The following is a 17,136-nucleotide window of genomic DNA, read 5'->3' as shown; positions in this document are numbered from 1 at the left end:
TTCCTCTCAAATAAAAACAAAACATATTTGATTGATGATGTTTCACTGTGGTGTATTCCAACTCGACAGGAAACTTCCTGTGTTTACGAGCCTTCTTGCTATGAAGTGACAGTGCATGTATGGTTTAAGCATGAAATGATCCTTCAAGGTCTACTAACAGACTGGACAGTGTGCATATGCTACATTGTTCCTTGAGACAGAAAACTACTGCTGGCTGTAGTCAGAGGTTTCTTGTGGGCAAAAAGAGGGGAGGGGAGAGGAGGGGAGGGAGAGGAGGGGAATGAAGAAGAAGTTGATGAAAAACACAAACTGTGTAAGACATGGGGATGGGTCATAACATTTTGAACAGTCTATTTCTAATCCAAAGTTACAGCATGTGCTGGAAAACATGCAGACAGGCGTTGTGTAGACATTGGGTTGCTATTATAATAGTTTTTTAGCTTTAAAACTGCTGCACAATTACACCCCCCCCCCCCAAAAAAAAAAAAAAGGCAATTTTCACATTTCTACTCAATTTGGTCCCCCTATGAACCACATAAGTAACTACTTATCATTTAGCTTCTAGTTTTTCCAATAATTTTTCATTACATCAGAGTGCTGGCGTTTCTGAGCTTCTGACCAATTTGTTCCAGTTTGCTGTTTTAATTTTCTTGGAGATAGTAAAGCAGTCATCACTCTGAAGACTGTTTTGAATGATAGTGTTTCGCTAGGCATGGTTCTGTTGGTGGTGGTATGCTGTTGCCTTCCTCTGACCTTAGAACTGACAGCCGACTCGGCCGGCTATAGGGTGACCTACAGTTCAATAAGGATTCTGAAATGTAGTGCGACTTGGCATTTTTCCCCATCAACCAACATTGCCTGCAGTGAAAGAAATGATAATCAATAGATAAAAATCCTAGGATCAACTGGGGATTCAATCTGAGACTTTTTTTTGTTTTTTTTTGTTTTGGACACATCGATGTTTGCAAACCGCCTCAGTCTGTGTCGCCTGGCCACCAAGAGCTGTTGCAGGACGATTGATTCACTGATCCAGTTATATGGCGCCTTCTGTGTATAGCGATTTTACGACTATGATGAGTGAGGCCTGAAGATGGCATCAATGTAATGCTGAAACTGGTAGCACATAGAAGTTCATAAAATAAAATAAACTTCTACAAATCATACGGCTGTTGGTAAATTATTGCATCAAGTAGTTTGTGCCAGCTGTCATCCCACAATCCATAATAGATCAACGAAGATTTTGGATTTGTAGTCTTGCACTTTATCACAGAGCCACCAAGGCAAGGAAATGGAATCTAAAACCTTATTTTGAAATTTCTCTCTTTCAGAATTTCATGTTCTTCAGTCTTCATCTCTTTCAGACTGCTTCCAATTTCTTGGAGCGGCTTGTATCAGGGAGATTTTTTTCCACTTGATATGTTTGAAACTTTTCTTGCATAACCTTTTTTCATATATGTGAACCAGTTGGCTGTAAATATGTCATTCTAGGTTTTCTCGAAAGTTGCAAATACATTGCTAAAAATTGTAACTTTAGATTATACATTGTTACCTACAACTGGCAGAAGATATGCTTTGTTGCTGCTGCACATTTTTCTAGACTTTGACCAAGAAACTCATGCTGAGGTTACTCTTCTTTGGTACGCCAGTGTAGAAGTTGGCACAGAACAGCTAAGTAAAAAAGCCATGCAATTTGCATATGTATTTATATGTAAAAAGCTGATTTCTGAATTTTCTACTTTGTGAGACTGTGGATGCAAAATTTATGTGCTGATTCGAAGTTCTGGATTCGCGTATTCTACTGTCACAGTGCTTCTGCATAATCTTTCACAGATTGCAACAATACCCGCTTTTACTGTGATATATTGAGAAATTTCGAACATTCATGAGTTCTGTGATAAATTCCTACTGTTATCGTCAATTGTACGCTTTAACTTGTTTGTGCTCTTTTAAAATTTCTGAGAACAATAGGTCTATCCCTGTTCAAAACAATAGTTTTCTAATGTCATTGTATAATTACATGAGGAAAAGGTTATTTTTGAGAATCTGTTGACACTTACAAAACTACCAGGTGTAGAAGTATGAAACTGGAATTTCCCTGTAGATGGCGCTAGTTGTCAGTGTAGCGCCCATGAGACTGCATCTGCAGTGCTATCTGTTTTCTGTAATGGCTGACGAAAAATGTCAACGCACAGTAATCCAAATTCCATACACTGGTATCCCTTTCAAACCCGTAAACATGTCAAGTTTTGTGCCTACAAACTACGATTTGTGAACAGCATTGTTTTTCTGTTATCATTTGAAGAAAACTGCTCAAGAATTTAATCGAATGCTTGTCAAAGGTTTCGGCGAACATGCTCTTGGGAAAGCACTGTGTTTCGAGTGGTTCAAAAAATTCAAAAGTGATCAATTTCACCTGAGAAACAACGAGTGCGGAAAACCAATAAAAAAGTTTGAAGACAATGAATTGCAGGTCTTATTGGATGAATATGATCCTCAAACTCAACAGGAACTTGCAGAACAATTGGATGTGACGCAGAAAGTCATTTCTCTTCGGTTGAAAGCTATGGGAAAAGTGCAGAAAGTGGGAAAATGGGTTCCGCACAAACTGAATGAAAGACAGCAAATAACTGGAAAGACCACTTGTGAAATGCTGCTGCCCAGATACAAAAGAAAGTAGTTTCACCATCAAATAGTGACAGGTGATGAAAAATGGATCCTGAGCATTGCAAATCGTGGGCGAATCCTGGAATACCATCGACATCCACTGCAAGACTGAAACACTTTGGAAAGAAGACAATGCTCTTTGTTTGGTGGGGTCAGAAGGGTGTCATATATTATGAGCTGCTAAAACCTGGTGAAAACATTAACACTGATTGCTACCAACAGTAAATGATCGATTTAAATCAATATATAATATGAAAAATGACCAGAATATGGAAAAAGGCAACACAAAGTCATACTGCTCCATGATAACGCCCCATCACACACAGCAAAACGGGTCGGGGAAAGGATCAAGGCACTCAGTTGGCAACTGTGGCTTATTCCCCAGACTTGGCTCCATCCAATTATCACCTATTTGCATCACTGGGACATCCTCTCACTGAACAGTGCTTCAATTTGTATGAGAATGTATGAAAATGGCTACTTGATTGGTTTGCTTCAAAAGAGGAACTTACCTTTTCTTTATGCGTGGTGTTCATAGCCTGCCAGAAAGTTGGGAGAAATGTATAAATAGCAATGGAGATTATTTTGAATAAAATATTGTTTATCAGTTTCAAACAACAGATGTGTAATTATTGCAGCAAATTCCAGTTTCATACTTATACACCTGGTATATTTTCGTAAGTTATCAGTTGGTTCAAGAATCATAAAAGAAGATTGTATACATGGAATAAGCCTGGAGATACTGAGAGGTTTCAGATAGATTATATAATGGTAAGACAGAGATTTAGGAACCAGGTTTTAAATTGTAAGACATTTCCAGGGGCAGATGTGGACACTGACCACAATCTATTGATTATGAACTGTAGATTAAAATTGAAGAAACTGCCAAAAGGTGGGAATTTAAGGAGATGGAACATGGATAAACTGAAAGAACAAGAGGTTGTAGAGAGTTTCAAGGGGAGCATAAGGGAACAATTGACAAGAATGGGGGAAAGAAATACAGTAGGGTAACAGAAGAAATATTGAATTTAATTGATGAAAGGAGAAAATACAAAAATGCAGTAAATGAAGCAGGCAAAAAGGAATACAAACGTCTCAAAAATGAGATCGACAGGAAGTGCAAAATGGCTAAGCAGAGAAGGCTAGAGGACAAATGTAAGGATGTAGAGGCTTATCTCACTAGGGGTAAGATAGATACTGCCTACAGGAAAATTAAAGAGACCTTTGGAGAAAAGAGAACCACTTTTATGAATATCAAGAGCTCAGATGGAAACCCAGTTCTAAGCAAAGAAGGGAAAGCAGAAAGGTGGAAGGAGTATATAGAGGGTCTATACAAGGGCGATGTACTTGAGGACAATATTTTGGAAATGGAAGAGGATGTAGATGAAGATGAAATGGGAGATATGATACTGCGTGAAGAGTTTGACAGAGCACTGAAAGACCCGGGTCGAAACAAAGCCCCGGGAGTAGACAACATTCCATTAGAACTACTGACAGCCTTGGGAGAGCCAGTCCTGACAAAACTCTACCATCTGGTGAGCAAGATGTATGAGACAGGCGAAATACGCTCAGACTTCAAGAAGAATATAATAATTCCAATTCCAAAGAAAGCAGGTGTTGACAGATGTGAAAATTACCGAACTATCACTTTAATAAGTCACAGCTGCAAAATACTAACGTGAATTCTTTACAGATGAATGGAAAAATTGGTAGAAGCCGGCCTCGGGGAAGATCAGTTTGGATTCCATAGAAATATCAGAACACGTGAGGCAATACTGACCCTACGACTTATCTTAGAAGCTAGATTAAGGAAAGGCAAACCTACGTTTCTAGCATTTGTAGACTTAGAGAAAGCTTTTGACAATGTTAACTGGAATACTCTCTTTCAAATTCTAAAGGTGGCAGGGGTAAAATACAGGGAGCGAAAGGCTATTTACAATTTGTACAGAAACCAGATGGCAGTTATAAGAGTCGAGGGACATCAAAGGGAAGCAGTGGTTGGGAAGGGAGTGAGACAAGGTTGTAGCCTCTCCCCAATGTTATTCAATCTCTATATTGAGCAAGCAGTGAAGGAAACAAGAGAAAAATTCGGAGTAGGTATTAAAATCCATGGAGAAGAAATTAAAACTTTGAGGTTTGCCAATGGCATTGTAATTCTGTCAGAGACAGCAAAGGACTTGGAAGAGCAGTTGAACGGAATGGACAGGGTCTTGAAAGGAGGATATAAGATGAACATCGACAAAAGCAAAACGAGGATAACGGAATGTAGCCGAATTAAGTCGGGTGATGCTGAGGGAATTAGATTAGGAAATGAGACACTTAAAGTAGTAAAGGAGTTTTGCTATTTGGGGAGCAAAATAACTGATGATGATCAAAGTAGAGCGGATATAAAATGTAGACTGGCAATGGCAAGGAAAGCATTTCCGAGGAAGAGAAATTTGTTAACATCGAGTATAGATTTAAGTGTCAGGAAGTCGTTTCTGAAAGTATTTGTATGGAGTGTAGCCATGTATGGAAGTGAAACATGGACGATAAATAGTTTGGACAAGAAGAGAATAGAAGCTTTTGAAATGTGGTGCTACAGAAGAATGCTGAAGGTTAGATGGGTAGATCACATAACTAATGAGGAGGTGTTGATTCGGACTGGGGAGAAGAGAAGTTTGTGGCACAACTTGACTAGAAGAAGGGATTGGTTGGTAGGTCATGTTCTGTGGCATCAAGGGATCACCAGTTTAGTATTGGAGGGCAGCGTGGAGGGTAAAAATCGTAGAGGGAGACCAAGAGATGAATACACTAAACAGATTCAGAAGGATGTAGGTTGCAGTAGGTACTGGGAGATGAAGGAGCTTGCATAGGATAGAGCAGCATGGAGAGCTGCATCAAACCAGTCTCAGGACTGAAGACCACCACAACAACAACAACAACTACAACAGTATGAGTATTTTTTGATAACTTATTTCATGGCAAATCAGCATTTATGAGTCACAGTTACTGCCTAAGAACAGATTGCCTCAAATTTCATTTTATATCAACACAGTTTTGAGAACTTTCCGGAGTTACCATTGTCCTGTGCATAATCTAATTTTTAGTAACTTGGCGTTTGCGATTTAGTTACCATAGTAGATATTTAGCTAACTTACTGTGTTATATCTAGTTTTCCCTTAAAGAGGAGTATTATTACTGATATTTATCATAAATTAACTCTATTTTTGGGTTTTCTAATAACTATAACTAACTTCAAAAAGTTTAGCTTATAGCACAGGTTTTTCTGTTGCCTTAATAGAAATCTCATTTTGTGTATTTGTTGCAATTCTCATAGGGAATTAGTAATTTTTTTTTAGCTCAATAGATCTACATCTACACGACTACTCTGCAATTCACATTTAAGTGTTTGGCAGAGGGTTCATCGAACCACAATCATACTATCTCTCTACCATTCCACTCCCGAACAGCGCGCGGGAAAAATGAACATCTAAACCTTTCTGTTCGAGCTCTGATTTCTCTTATTTTATTTTGATGATCATTCCTACCTATGTAGGTTGGGCCCAACAAAATATTTTCGCATTTGGAAGAGAAAGTTGGTGACTGAAATTTCGTAAACAGATCTCGCCGCAACGAAAAACGTCTTTGCTTTAATGACTTCCATCCCAACTCGCGTATCATATCTGCCACACTCTCTCCCCTATTACGTGATAATACAAAACGAGCTGCCCTAATAAATAAAAAAAAGCATATTAAACGTAATCAGCAGGTTTCGTTCAAAGTTATTTGTTCACTGGTCTGTAATACATTGCACCAGATAAAATGCAGCCCCAATGTGAATGCTGTTCTCGAACACGGGATGAGTTGATTGATGTTTTTAAGCAGCTGGAAATTGCCCTGACTACAGTCAAATGATTGGCAGCTGCTGTGAATCGGTGTATTGGAGAGCCCCCAAGATTCAAGTACCTGTGGTATTGGTACCAAAGGTACCACGAGTACTATCCTCTCCTGTGGATCCTAATTCCTCTGTACAAAGTACAGAATCTGTCATTACTCATCCACTTGACTGTGAGTGACATTTCAATTGTAGATCTAGGCTCCTCTACAGTGTGGACAGGCACTAGGGACGACTCAGGTGTTACATCAATCCCTCTAACCAACAAGTTCGAGGTGCTCTTTCACTGAAACTGAGCCAGTGGAACTCACTTCGCCTGTTTTGGGGAAATCTTTTTTGTCAGGTGTCAGGAGGAGTCAAATGCAAAAAGGTACAGCCTATTAATTTTCTAAGTATGTATGCCTGGGAGCCTCACGCAACATGTTGAAGAGGCTATTCCAGCCACTGAGAGAGCAGGGTGCAAGCAGCTGGAGGTTGTGGCACACATTGGAACAAATGATGCCTGTAGTCTGGGCTCCGAGGTCATACACGGATCATTCCAACAAAAGGCATAGGAGGCTGAGAAGACCAGCCTACCACATGAAGTTTCAACGAAGCTCACAATTTACAACATTGTCCACAGAACTGATAATGGACCCTCGATTTTGAATAGAGTGGAAGAGCTGAATCAGAGAGTTTGAATGTTCTGTGACAAGCAAGGTTGCAACCTCACAGACTTGCACCACAGGATGCAGAACTGTACGGTGCCTGTAAATGGTGCACTACATGCCAGGAGCTGCTACCCAGATAGCTGTCTGTGTGTGAGGTGGACACAAGATTTTTTTTTCCCTTTAGATTGGGAGACTCTCCATCCAATCCAGATAGTGATAGCTGCAGGAAAACCAGAAGTATCACTATAAGATAAAAACAAATAGCTCTCACAGGTGAGAGTATTAAAATCCTAGTTGTTAACTGCCAAAGCATTTGCAACAAAGTGCCAAAGTTCAAAGCACTCCCGATAAGCAGCGAAGCTCATATAATACTAAGTACAGAAAGTTTGTTGAAACCTGAAATTGGTAGCAGTGAGATAGTTGCAAGAAAGCACAGGTAACACTTGTTTACATGAATAGTAGTACAAGTAATACACAAAACTAACCTCCACTATCTCTGACATCAATTTGTTGTAGAATCTTAGAACATATTCTGACCTCAAACATAATGTGAAAAGGTAAGTTGCTCTTCACCATATAGCGGAGATGCTGAGTCACAGATAGGTACAACAAAAAGACTCTGTGTGTGTGTGTGTGTGTGTGTGTGTGTGTGTGTTTGCTGTCTAATTCTGATGAAGGCCTTACTGGCTGAAAGCTATGTTAGTGACAGTCTTTTTGTTGTGCCTATCTGCAACTCCGTATCTCTGCTATATGGGGAGTAGCAACTTTCTTTTTCACAATACTGTTACACTCCATCCTGGATTTTCCATTGTTTGACTCAAACATAAGGAGTTACCTTGAACCTCCTCCATGCCAACCAGCACGGTTTCCGAAAACACTGATCATGTGAAACCCAACTTGCACTTCTCTCATATGACATACTGGAAGTTCTGGATTAAGGCAGTCAGGTAGGTGTGGTATTTCTTGATTTCAGAAAAGCATATGATGCACTGCCACACCTAAACTTATTGTCAAAGGTACTGTCGTATGGGGTATCAAGTAAAATTTGTAACTGGAATGAGGACTTTCAGGTAGGGAGGGCACAGCATGTTATCTTGGACGGAGAGTAATCATCAGATGTTAGAAGTAACTTTGGGTGTGCTCACAGATGTGTGTTGAGAACCTTGCTGTTCATGTTGTATATTAATGGCCTTGCGTACAATTTTAATAGTAACCACAGACTTTTTGCAGATGTTACAGTTATAGATAATGAAGTACTCTGAAAGATGGTGCATAAATATTCAGTCAGATCTTGATAAGTTTTCAAAGTGGTGCAAAGATTGGCACCTTAGGTTAAATGTAAAATTGTGAACTCCACAAAATGAAAAAATATCGTATACTACGACTATTTCAACGAGTCACTGTTGGAATTGGCCAACACATAAAACTGACTGGGTGTAACACATTGTAAACATGTGGTAGACCTCGGTTTATTGGTATAACACCGGGAAGTGTAATCAGTCTATGAAGGAGATTGCTTACAAATAACTCGTGCAACCCATTCTAGAATATTTCTCACGTGTGTGGGACCCATACCAAATAGGACAACAGGGTATACTGAATGTACATAGAGAAGGGCAGCATGAATGGAAACAGGATTGTTTGACCTGTGGGAGAGAGTGGCAGTGGCACTGAAGAAACTGAAGATAGACATAAACTATTCTGACAAAGTCTACTAACAAAGTTTCAAGAACCAGCTTTAAATCATGACTCTAGGAATATAGTATAACCCCTTAACTATCGCTCACATAGGGATCATGAGGACAAGATTAGAATAATTACAGCATGCACAGAGGCATTCAAATGATCTTTCTCCCTGTGCTCCATATGTGAATGGAATGGGAAGAATCCCTAACTGATACAATGGGACATATGCCCTGCCATGCACTTTGAGGTGGTTTGCATAGTATGGATGTAGACGTAGATAGATGTAGATATGTGTTTATTAGTGTTTGCCAAATTATGTTTCTTGCTTTATCATCCACACCAAACTTTTCCAACATTCTTATTAATATATTTTTGGATGTAGTGCCACATCATCATATAAAACACTTAAAACATTAAAATAACTGACATTTCAGCTATGAGAAAGGTCTTGAGGAAAGCTGCTGCAACGTGGTTGAAAGGTCAGTTATTTTAGTATTTCAAGTATCTTCTAAGATGATTCAGAAGGAGTGACACCAATCGCAGAACGCTGTGTATTTATATCTTTCAATATTATTACTACCATCATTCAGTTCTTATCATCTGAGAGTGGGTTTTATTTGTATGGTCACTGCAAGAAGAGAATGTTGGAAATAACCTCATTTATAGCAATCAAGAAATGAAAAACCATGGTGTCTAGGATTCACAGTTATGGCAGCTTAATTTGTGGTGTAAAAAGCTGTGTACCATTATCTTGGATTAGTCCAAACTGCCAAGTATCGTCGAGTGACAGCAAGAAACGTTAATTTTGGTAGGTCCATGCCATTGTGGTACTTAGTCTGGTTCAAGTCTTGTGCTCATTTTATTTATTTATTTATTTATTTATTTTAGACAAAGAATTCCACATTTAACATCTCCCTTCTTTCCACCTGATTAGTAACATTAAGATAACGTTTCACATGTTCTCAACTTGTTCTCTGTAATTAATAGCCATGCAACTGATGTACACAATCAGTATTTGATACACCAGCCATTTGAACAATACTAAACAGAACATTTGAGCAACAGTAAAAGTACTTACATGGAAACTAGTATTTATCACACCAACGTTGCAGATCGAGGAACATTCTGATCTTGATACCATGCCAACATTTCATTTGAGAATGTGTCTCCAACTGACTCTGGAGTTACAGTATCTTTAACTGAAGGATTTGGGGATGCATCCTGGACCCTGTTTCAAGACAAATTAGCAAACACCAAGAATTACTGAACTGTTACTGAGAAGGTAACTTTTTCATTAGATATATTTTGTATTTTGGTGTGCATATGGTTTATTACCAGTATTTGCAAATGTACATATATTTGGCTAAAAGTTCAAGGAACTGTCCTATCTTTTGGAACTAAACTAATAATTTCTTCCTTGGTGACAGAGAATGGCATTTGTTAATGAATGCAAAGAAATGGAAGGTCATTCAGATCTAATGATGAGAGGGATTCATACGTTGTGATCCTGCCGTCTTCGCAAAAGGTGGGTTCCTCTCACCTCGGTGTTCGAGTGATCTGCCCTTCCTTTTTTACCCATCCTCAAGCTATCTGTTTCTCCTCCTGGAGGGAGGAACTAAAGGTTTCCCAAAGCTAGGATAGTTTCTTGTACTCTTCTGTGTGCCTATTGGCAGTACTAAGAATTTCAGCTTCTGGAGGTAAGTGCTAACCAGCTGTTCTATCCCATAATTTTACATTTTTCTCAAGTGAACTTTCTTTTTCATACAAATGTATATATTATCTCACACCGTAAAACAACTGAGATAGACACATGAAACAAATATGCACTACTTACTTAAGATAAAAATTTATTGCAGTAACATTCAATTTGATGGCTACATGAAACTTCTCACTTAAATGATTAGTAGTTTACCTTAATTCATCCGATGCAGCAGGATCCAAAGGTTTACATGTCATGGGCTGCAGAGGCTGATATATTCCTTTTTGCTGGGGTGAGGCCTGAGGCTGTTGACAAGTATTACTTGCTGATTTGCGGAATTTTGTACTGTACTTATAAAAATCTGACATTTCAAATGGCTTTGTCACTTCACGGTATGGCTGCCACATACCAGCTTGAACTACAGTATGATTCTTTGGGGATTCAAAAGGAACAATTGTATCAAAGCTACCTACAGTGAGCATCGTGGGTGTAGTAGCAGTATTTGCAGTCATCATAGTAACAGAAGTATCACTACCTTCGGAACGTGCACCATCTAAAGTGGCAGACACAGGTGAAGACAACAAGCCACGAACGCTAATAGGTACGGATATTTCTCCATTATGTGACACATCATTATTACAAACTTCGGCGCTCACTTCACACTTTTTGAGAGCAGATGGATCACGGGAAATGACATCTATATCTTCACTCATCATTTTCACTGTAGTTCCTCCTGTCCTAATTACAGAGGGGCTACCATGTCGCTGAGAAATGGGGCTACCGTGCCTCTGAGAAATGGGGCTACCGTGTTGCTGAGAAATGGGGCTACCGTGTCGCTGAGAAATGGGGCTACCGTGTCGCTGAGAAATGAGCTTCGTGCGTCGAGGTGTTGAATCTAATGATGTTTCGTACCACTCCTTCTCTTTGGGCTTTCTGTTGCTAGAACAGTGATCCACTCCACTATGTTGTTGTCCAACACTGTCAAGAGAGTGTGCACGCACTAAACCGTGGGAATCGATGCTCGCAGCTTCAGGGTACATCTGATTTGGGAGCAGTGTTTGAGGCAATGACACTTTGTGTGTGAAATGTCCATGCGGTGGAACGAGACAGTATCCATTATTTCTGTCTGTGCACCTTGGGTCTGAGCTATAATCGGCATCACTCTGAGTTGAGCCAACCACCTTTCTTCTATCTAGACTTCCAAACCTGCAAAAGATTAGATCACAAAAAAATGAAAGCGTAAAAATAATAGAGGCTCATTAAATCTACTCTACATTGTTGTCACTGTCACTAGTCAGGCAGCACAACTCTCCCTACATATTTGAGGTGTCGAAGTAATCACAGCCAGCAAAATTTTGTCTTTCAGCAAACTGTCATGTCACTATTATGAAACGGATAGATTACTACTCAACATATAGCAGAGATGTTGAGTAGTAAATACGCACAACAAAAAGACTGTCAAACAAGTAAGCTTTTGGCCAAAAAGGCCTTCATCCAAATTAGACAAAACACACACACACACACACACACACACACACACACACACACACACAACGTGTGTGTGTGTGTGTGTGTGTGTGTGTGTGTGTTTTGTCAAAATCAATGAAGGCCTTTCTAGCCGAAAGCTTACTTGTTTGATAATCTTTTTGTTGTGTCTATCTGTGACTCAACATCTCTGCTATATGGTGAGCAGCAATCTCTTCTTTTCATAATGTTATCATGTCACTAATCATTTTAAATTATCAAGCCTACAAGAGACTACTTATTCTAAAAAATCTAGTGGTGTTTGACTCATCTTTCACTTGAAATCTCAAACTAAGTCATTAATGAATACTGAGGACATCAATATTCTGATACACTCAAACATTTAGAGGCAGATTAAAGGGAAACTACTGCTTATATGGCCCTACAGAACATTTAACATGACAAATATGTAGGCTCCCATTCATTAAAATTCTTCTGGATGTACTATTATTTCAGCATAAGTAATACTGAAAATAGTAGAATAATAAAACAACCTGTGTTTTGACCATGTTACAGCCTTCCTCAAGACATAGACTGATTTAGCTTGGGGTAGGTACCCAGTATACTGCACTTCTACCTTTGTCAGAAGACCACTAATGACAATTTTTTAAGTTTTTACTGGCCATAGCTTACTCAGCTTGCTTACAACTTTTAGCCACTGCAAATTGGTGACAAGCAAGTGGGGGCTGTGTTTCCCTGCTTTGATAAAAAAGTAATAATAATAATAATAATAATAATAATAATAAATTAATAAATAAACCAGTGCACATGCAAAACTGAAATAATTTTCTCCATGACTAACAGCAACTGAACAACTTTTAAAAAGACTTTTATTGCTTGATGGTAGTACAGAAATGAGTCATATGTGAGTTCACATGTATTCAAAAACCTGCCAGAGCACTTTAAATGTACTATGGATAATGTGGTAGCATTTATGATTGAGTTACAAAATTTTCTGGTGGGCAGCTCCATCTATTCCATGAAACAGCATCTTCACAGAAAGTCTTAAAGTTAATGACTGCAATTGTATTATTACTAATATGAACACAGTAATAAAAAATGATATCAAGCACAACAAAATGTGCATCCTTGACTTCTTTCCACAACCCAGTAATCCATCTCTTCAGAATTCATGGATATAGAGTAATCTTATCTAAAAGAACACCACAGGAACAACGTCTGCATGTTTGTGTGGCTGTGTGATGGTAAGTGTGTCTACTAGTAGAGAAAGAGTAAAAACACCTAACTGCAATTTCATGACCTCTTAAACTTTAGTGAATCTATATGAGGCAATGTATAGCTTTTACTTCTATGATAAATGGAAGAAACATATTCCTCTGTTGTTGTCATTACTGCTGCTCTTGTTACTGCTTCTACCAAATGGTGGCAAAGTGGTCTGAAAGATAGATTAGATTAGATTAGATTAGATTAATACTTGTTCCATAGATCATGAATACGACACTTCGTAACGATGTGGAACGCGCCAGGTTAATAAAAGATGTCTGTATAAGATATTAAATTACACAAAATATTGCACGACACTAATGTTTAAGTTGTTGTTTTTTTCCCCTTAATTTATATCTAAAAATTCAGCCAATGAGTAGAAGGAGTTGTCATCTAGAAATTCTTTTAATTTATTTTTAAATGTTAGTTGGCTATCTGTCAGGCTTTTGATGCTGTTTGGTAGGTGACCAAAGACTTTTGTGGCAGCATAATTTACCCCTTTCTGTGCCAAAGTCAGATTTAACCCTGCATAGTGAAGACCATCCTTTCTCCTGGTGTTATAGCTATGAACACTGCTATTACTTTTGAACTGGGTTGGATTATTAACAACAAATTTCATAAGTGAATATATATACTGTGAGAATCCCTAGATCCTTAAATACATGTCTGTAGGATGACCGTGGGTGGGCTCCAGCAATTATTCTGATTACACGTTTTTGAGCAATGAATACTTTTCTACTCAACGATGAATTACCCCAGAATATGATGCCATACAAAAGCAGTGAATGAAAGTAGGCATAGTAAGCTAATTTACTGAGATTCTTATCACCAAAATTTGCAATAACCCTAATAGCATACGTAGCTGAACTCAGACGTTTCAACAGACCATCAATGTGTTGCTTCCAGTTTAACCTCTCATCAATGGACACACCTAAAAATTTTGAAAATTCTACCTTAGCTACAGACTTCTATTCAAAGTCTATATTTATTACTGGAGTTGTGCCATTTACTGTATGGAACTGTATATACTGTGTTTTATCAAAATTTAAAGAGAGTCCGTTTGCTGAGAACCACTTAATAATTTTGTGAAAAACATCATTTACAATTACACCACTTAGTTCTTGGTTTTTGGATGTTATTACTATACTTGTATCATCAGCAAAAAGAACTAACTTTGCATCTTCATCAATGTGGAATGGTAAGTCATTAATGTACCTAAGATTGAACCCTGTGGGATCCCGTACTTGATAGTCCCCCAGTTTGAGGAATCAGCTGTTGTTTTAACATTACATGAACCACTTATTACAACTTTCTGCATTGTTCCAGTTAAGTATGAATTAAACCATTTGTGCACTGCCCCCCCTCAAACCGTAATGATTTAGCTTATCTAAAAGAATTCCATGATTTACACAATCAAAGGCCTTTGAGAGATCACAAAAAATACCAATGGGTGATGTCCGGTTATTCAGAGCATTTAATATTTCATCAGTGAAAGCGTATATAGCATTTTCTGTTGAAAAGCCTTTCTGAAAACCAAACTGACATTTTGATAGTACTTTATTTTTACAAATATGGGAGGCTACTCTTGAATACATTACTTTCTCAAAAATTTTTGATAGAGCTGTCAGAAGAGAGATTGGGCGGTAGTTGTTGACATCCGACGTATCCCCCTTTTTATGCAATGGTTTTACAATGGCATATTTCAGTCTATCGAGGAAAACACCCTGCTCCAAAGAGCTATTACATACGTGGCTGAGAATCCTACTTATCTGTGGGGAACAAGCTTTAAGTACCTTGCTGGAAATGCCATCAATTCCGTAAGAGCTTTTACTTTTCAGTGAGTTTATTATTTTACTGATTTCAAAGGGAGAGGTTGGTGGAATTACAGTCGTTTCAAACTGCACAGGTATGGCCTCCTCTATTAGTAGCCTTGCCTCTTCTATCAAAGATCTAGATCCTATTTTCTCCACAACATTTAGAAAATGGCACTAAAGTCTTCCTGTGCTCTTGGTTGCCCTGTTTCCCTTTCAATAATATTCCAAATTGCTTTAATTTTATTATCAGAGTTACTGATCTCAGACATGATACACATGCTTCTGGACTTTTCAATAACTTTTCTTAGTACCGCACAAAAGTTTTTATAATATTGAACAATTTCGGGGTCAGTACTCCCTCTTGCTGTTAGATACAGTTCTCTTTTATGGTTGCAAGATATTCTTATTCCTTTAGTTAGCCAAGGTTTTTTATATATTTTCTTGGAATTATGTTTAACTATTTTCTTGGGAAAACAATTTTCAAATACCCTTAAAAATGTATCGTGAAATAAGTTATATTTCAAGTTTGCATTGGGTTCCTTATACACTTCATCCCAGTCTAGCTGCTGTAGGCTTTCCCTAAAGTTTGCAATATTTATATTGTTAATTGAACGCACTGCTTTGAAAGTCTGATTTGATATACTGCATGGAGCTATGTCATGTACTGTAACTAGCTGTGCACCATGATCTGAAAGACCATTCTCAACAGGATAAGCATTTATGTCCTTAAACTTATCTTGGTCTATAAAACAGTTATCTATCAATATACTGCTGTTCTTTGTTATCTGAGTAGGAAAATCAATGACGGAGCTCAAATTGAAAGAACTGAGTAATACTACAAGGTCATTCTTCCTATTACACTCTTTCAGGGAATCAACATTGAAATCCCCACAAATGATAATTTGCTTCCCCCTGTCAGACAGATAGCACAACAAAGCATCCAAGTTTTCTAGAAATAGCTGGAAATTCCCTGAGGGGACCTACACACTGTTACAATTATGAAAGTGCCATCATTGAGTTTAAGTTCAGTGGCACATGCTTCCATATGTTGCTCTACACAAAATTTTTTAGTTATTACTCATCAACTAAAAGGGTGAGGGAACAGAGAGATGGGTGGGTTGAGGGGCGGAGGGGAGGGGGAGAAGCGCATAGTCTCACAAGCCTCATTTAAAAAGTTGATGCAAGATGTCTCCACAAAAAAAGAGAGAAATACCCTATTAGGGTAATGTTTATGTATGGAAATCCTGTGTGTCCTTTTCCAACATTAAGGGTGAAATGATACTTCCAAACTCCCCACTGAAAGCAACTATTAAGCTTTCCACCTACAAAACTTCATAGCAAGCAGTAGTTTTTTTTAACACTCAGTAGTCTTTCCAATGCTACTGGTAAGTGCCACTGTATTGTACTAGAAACGATGGAGAGGCTTTGTCCCCGCCATAGCCCTCAGTGGTTCAGAACCCCACAACAGGCTACAGCAGTCCACTCACCTCATCGCCACCCCACATCGAACCCAGGGTTATTATGTGATTCGGCCCCCAGTGGACACCCCCAGGAACGTATCACACCAGACAAGTGTAACCCCAAATGTTTGCGTGGTGGAGTAATTATGGTGTACGCGAATGTGGAGAAAGTATTTGCGCAGCAATCGCCGACATAGTGTAACTGAGGCGGAATAAGGGGAACCAGCTTGCATTTGCCGAGGCAGATGGAAAACTGCCTTAAAAACCATCCACAGACTGGCTGGCACACCAGATCTTGACACTAATCCACCGGGCAGATTTGTGCCGGGGACCAGCATGCCTTCCTGCCCGGAAAGCAGTGCGTTAGACTACACGGCTAACCGGGAGGGCGCGGTAAGTGCCATACTATGATAATTATTGGGAAGGGTGTGATTGTCCTAGATATAGTCTCAAATAACCTTATAACGCATGTCATTGCTTCTGTGGATGTGTCACTCACTACACAACTTATTTTGAAATTCCTAAATGTCAAGTATTC

At 38.7% G+C, this 17,136-nt stretch overlaps 1 protein-coding gene across 4 annotated transcripts in view; it reads right to left on the bottom strand.

Moving 5' to 3' along the window:
* LOC126249058 (uncharacterized) overlaps window positions 1–17,136 on the bottom strand; it is a 177,743-nt gene that overhangs the window by 10,096 nt on the left and 150,511 nt on the right. For all 4 annotated transcript variants that reach the window (XM_049950699.1, XM_049950700.1, XM_049950698.1 and 1 more), the window contains 2 exons: window positions 10,790–11,782; window positions 9,956–10,105 (listed from right to left, as the gene is read on the bottom strand). In XM_049950699.1, the coding sequence (XP_049806656.1) occupies window positions 9,973–10,105; window positions 10,790–11,782 (1,126 nt within the window). In that variant the 3' untranslated portion in view covers window positions 9,956–9,972. The remainder of the gene's footprint in view (window positions 1–9,955; window positions 10,106–10,789; window positions 11,783–17,136) is intronic.

Source organism: Schistocerca nitens, chromosome 3 (genome assembly GCF_023898315.1).
Source record: "Schistocerca nitens isolate TAMUIC-IGC-003100 chromosome 3, iqSchNite1.1, whole genome shotgun sequence".
In the NCBI taxonomy this organism is placed as follows: Eukaryota; Metazoa; Arthropoda; class Insecta; order Orthoptera; family Acrididae; genus Schistocerca; species Schistocerca nitens.
The sequence above is the reverse complement of the archived record's forward strand: the minus strand, read 5'-3'. Positions and strand labels throughout refer to the sequence as shown.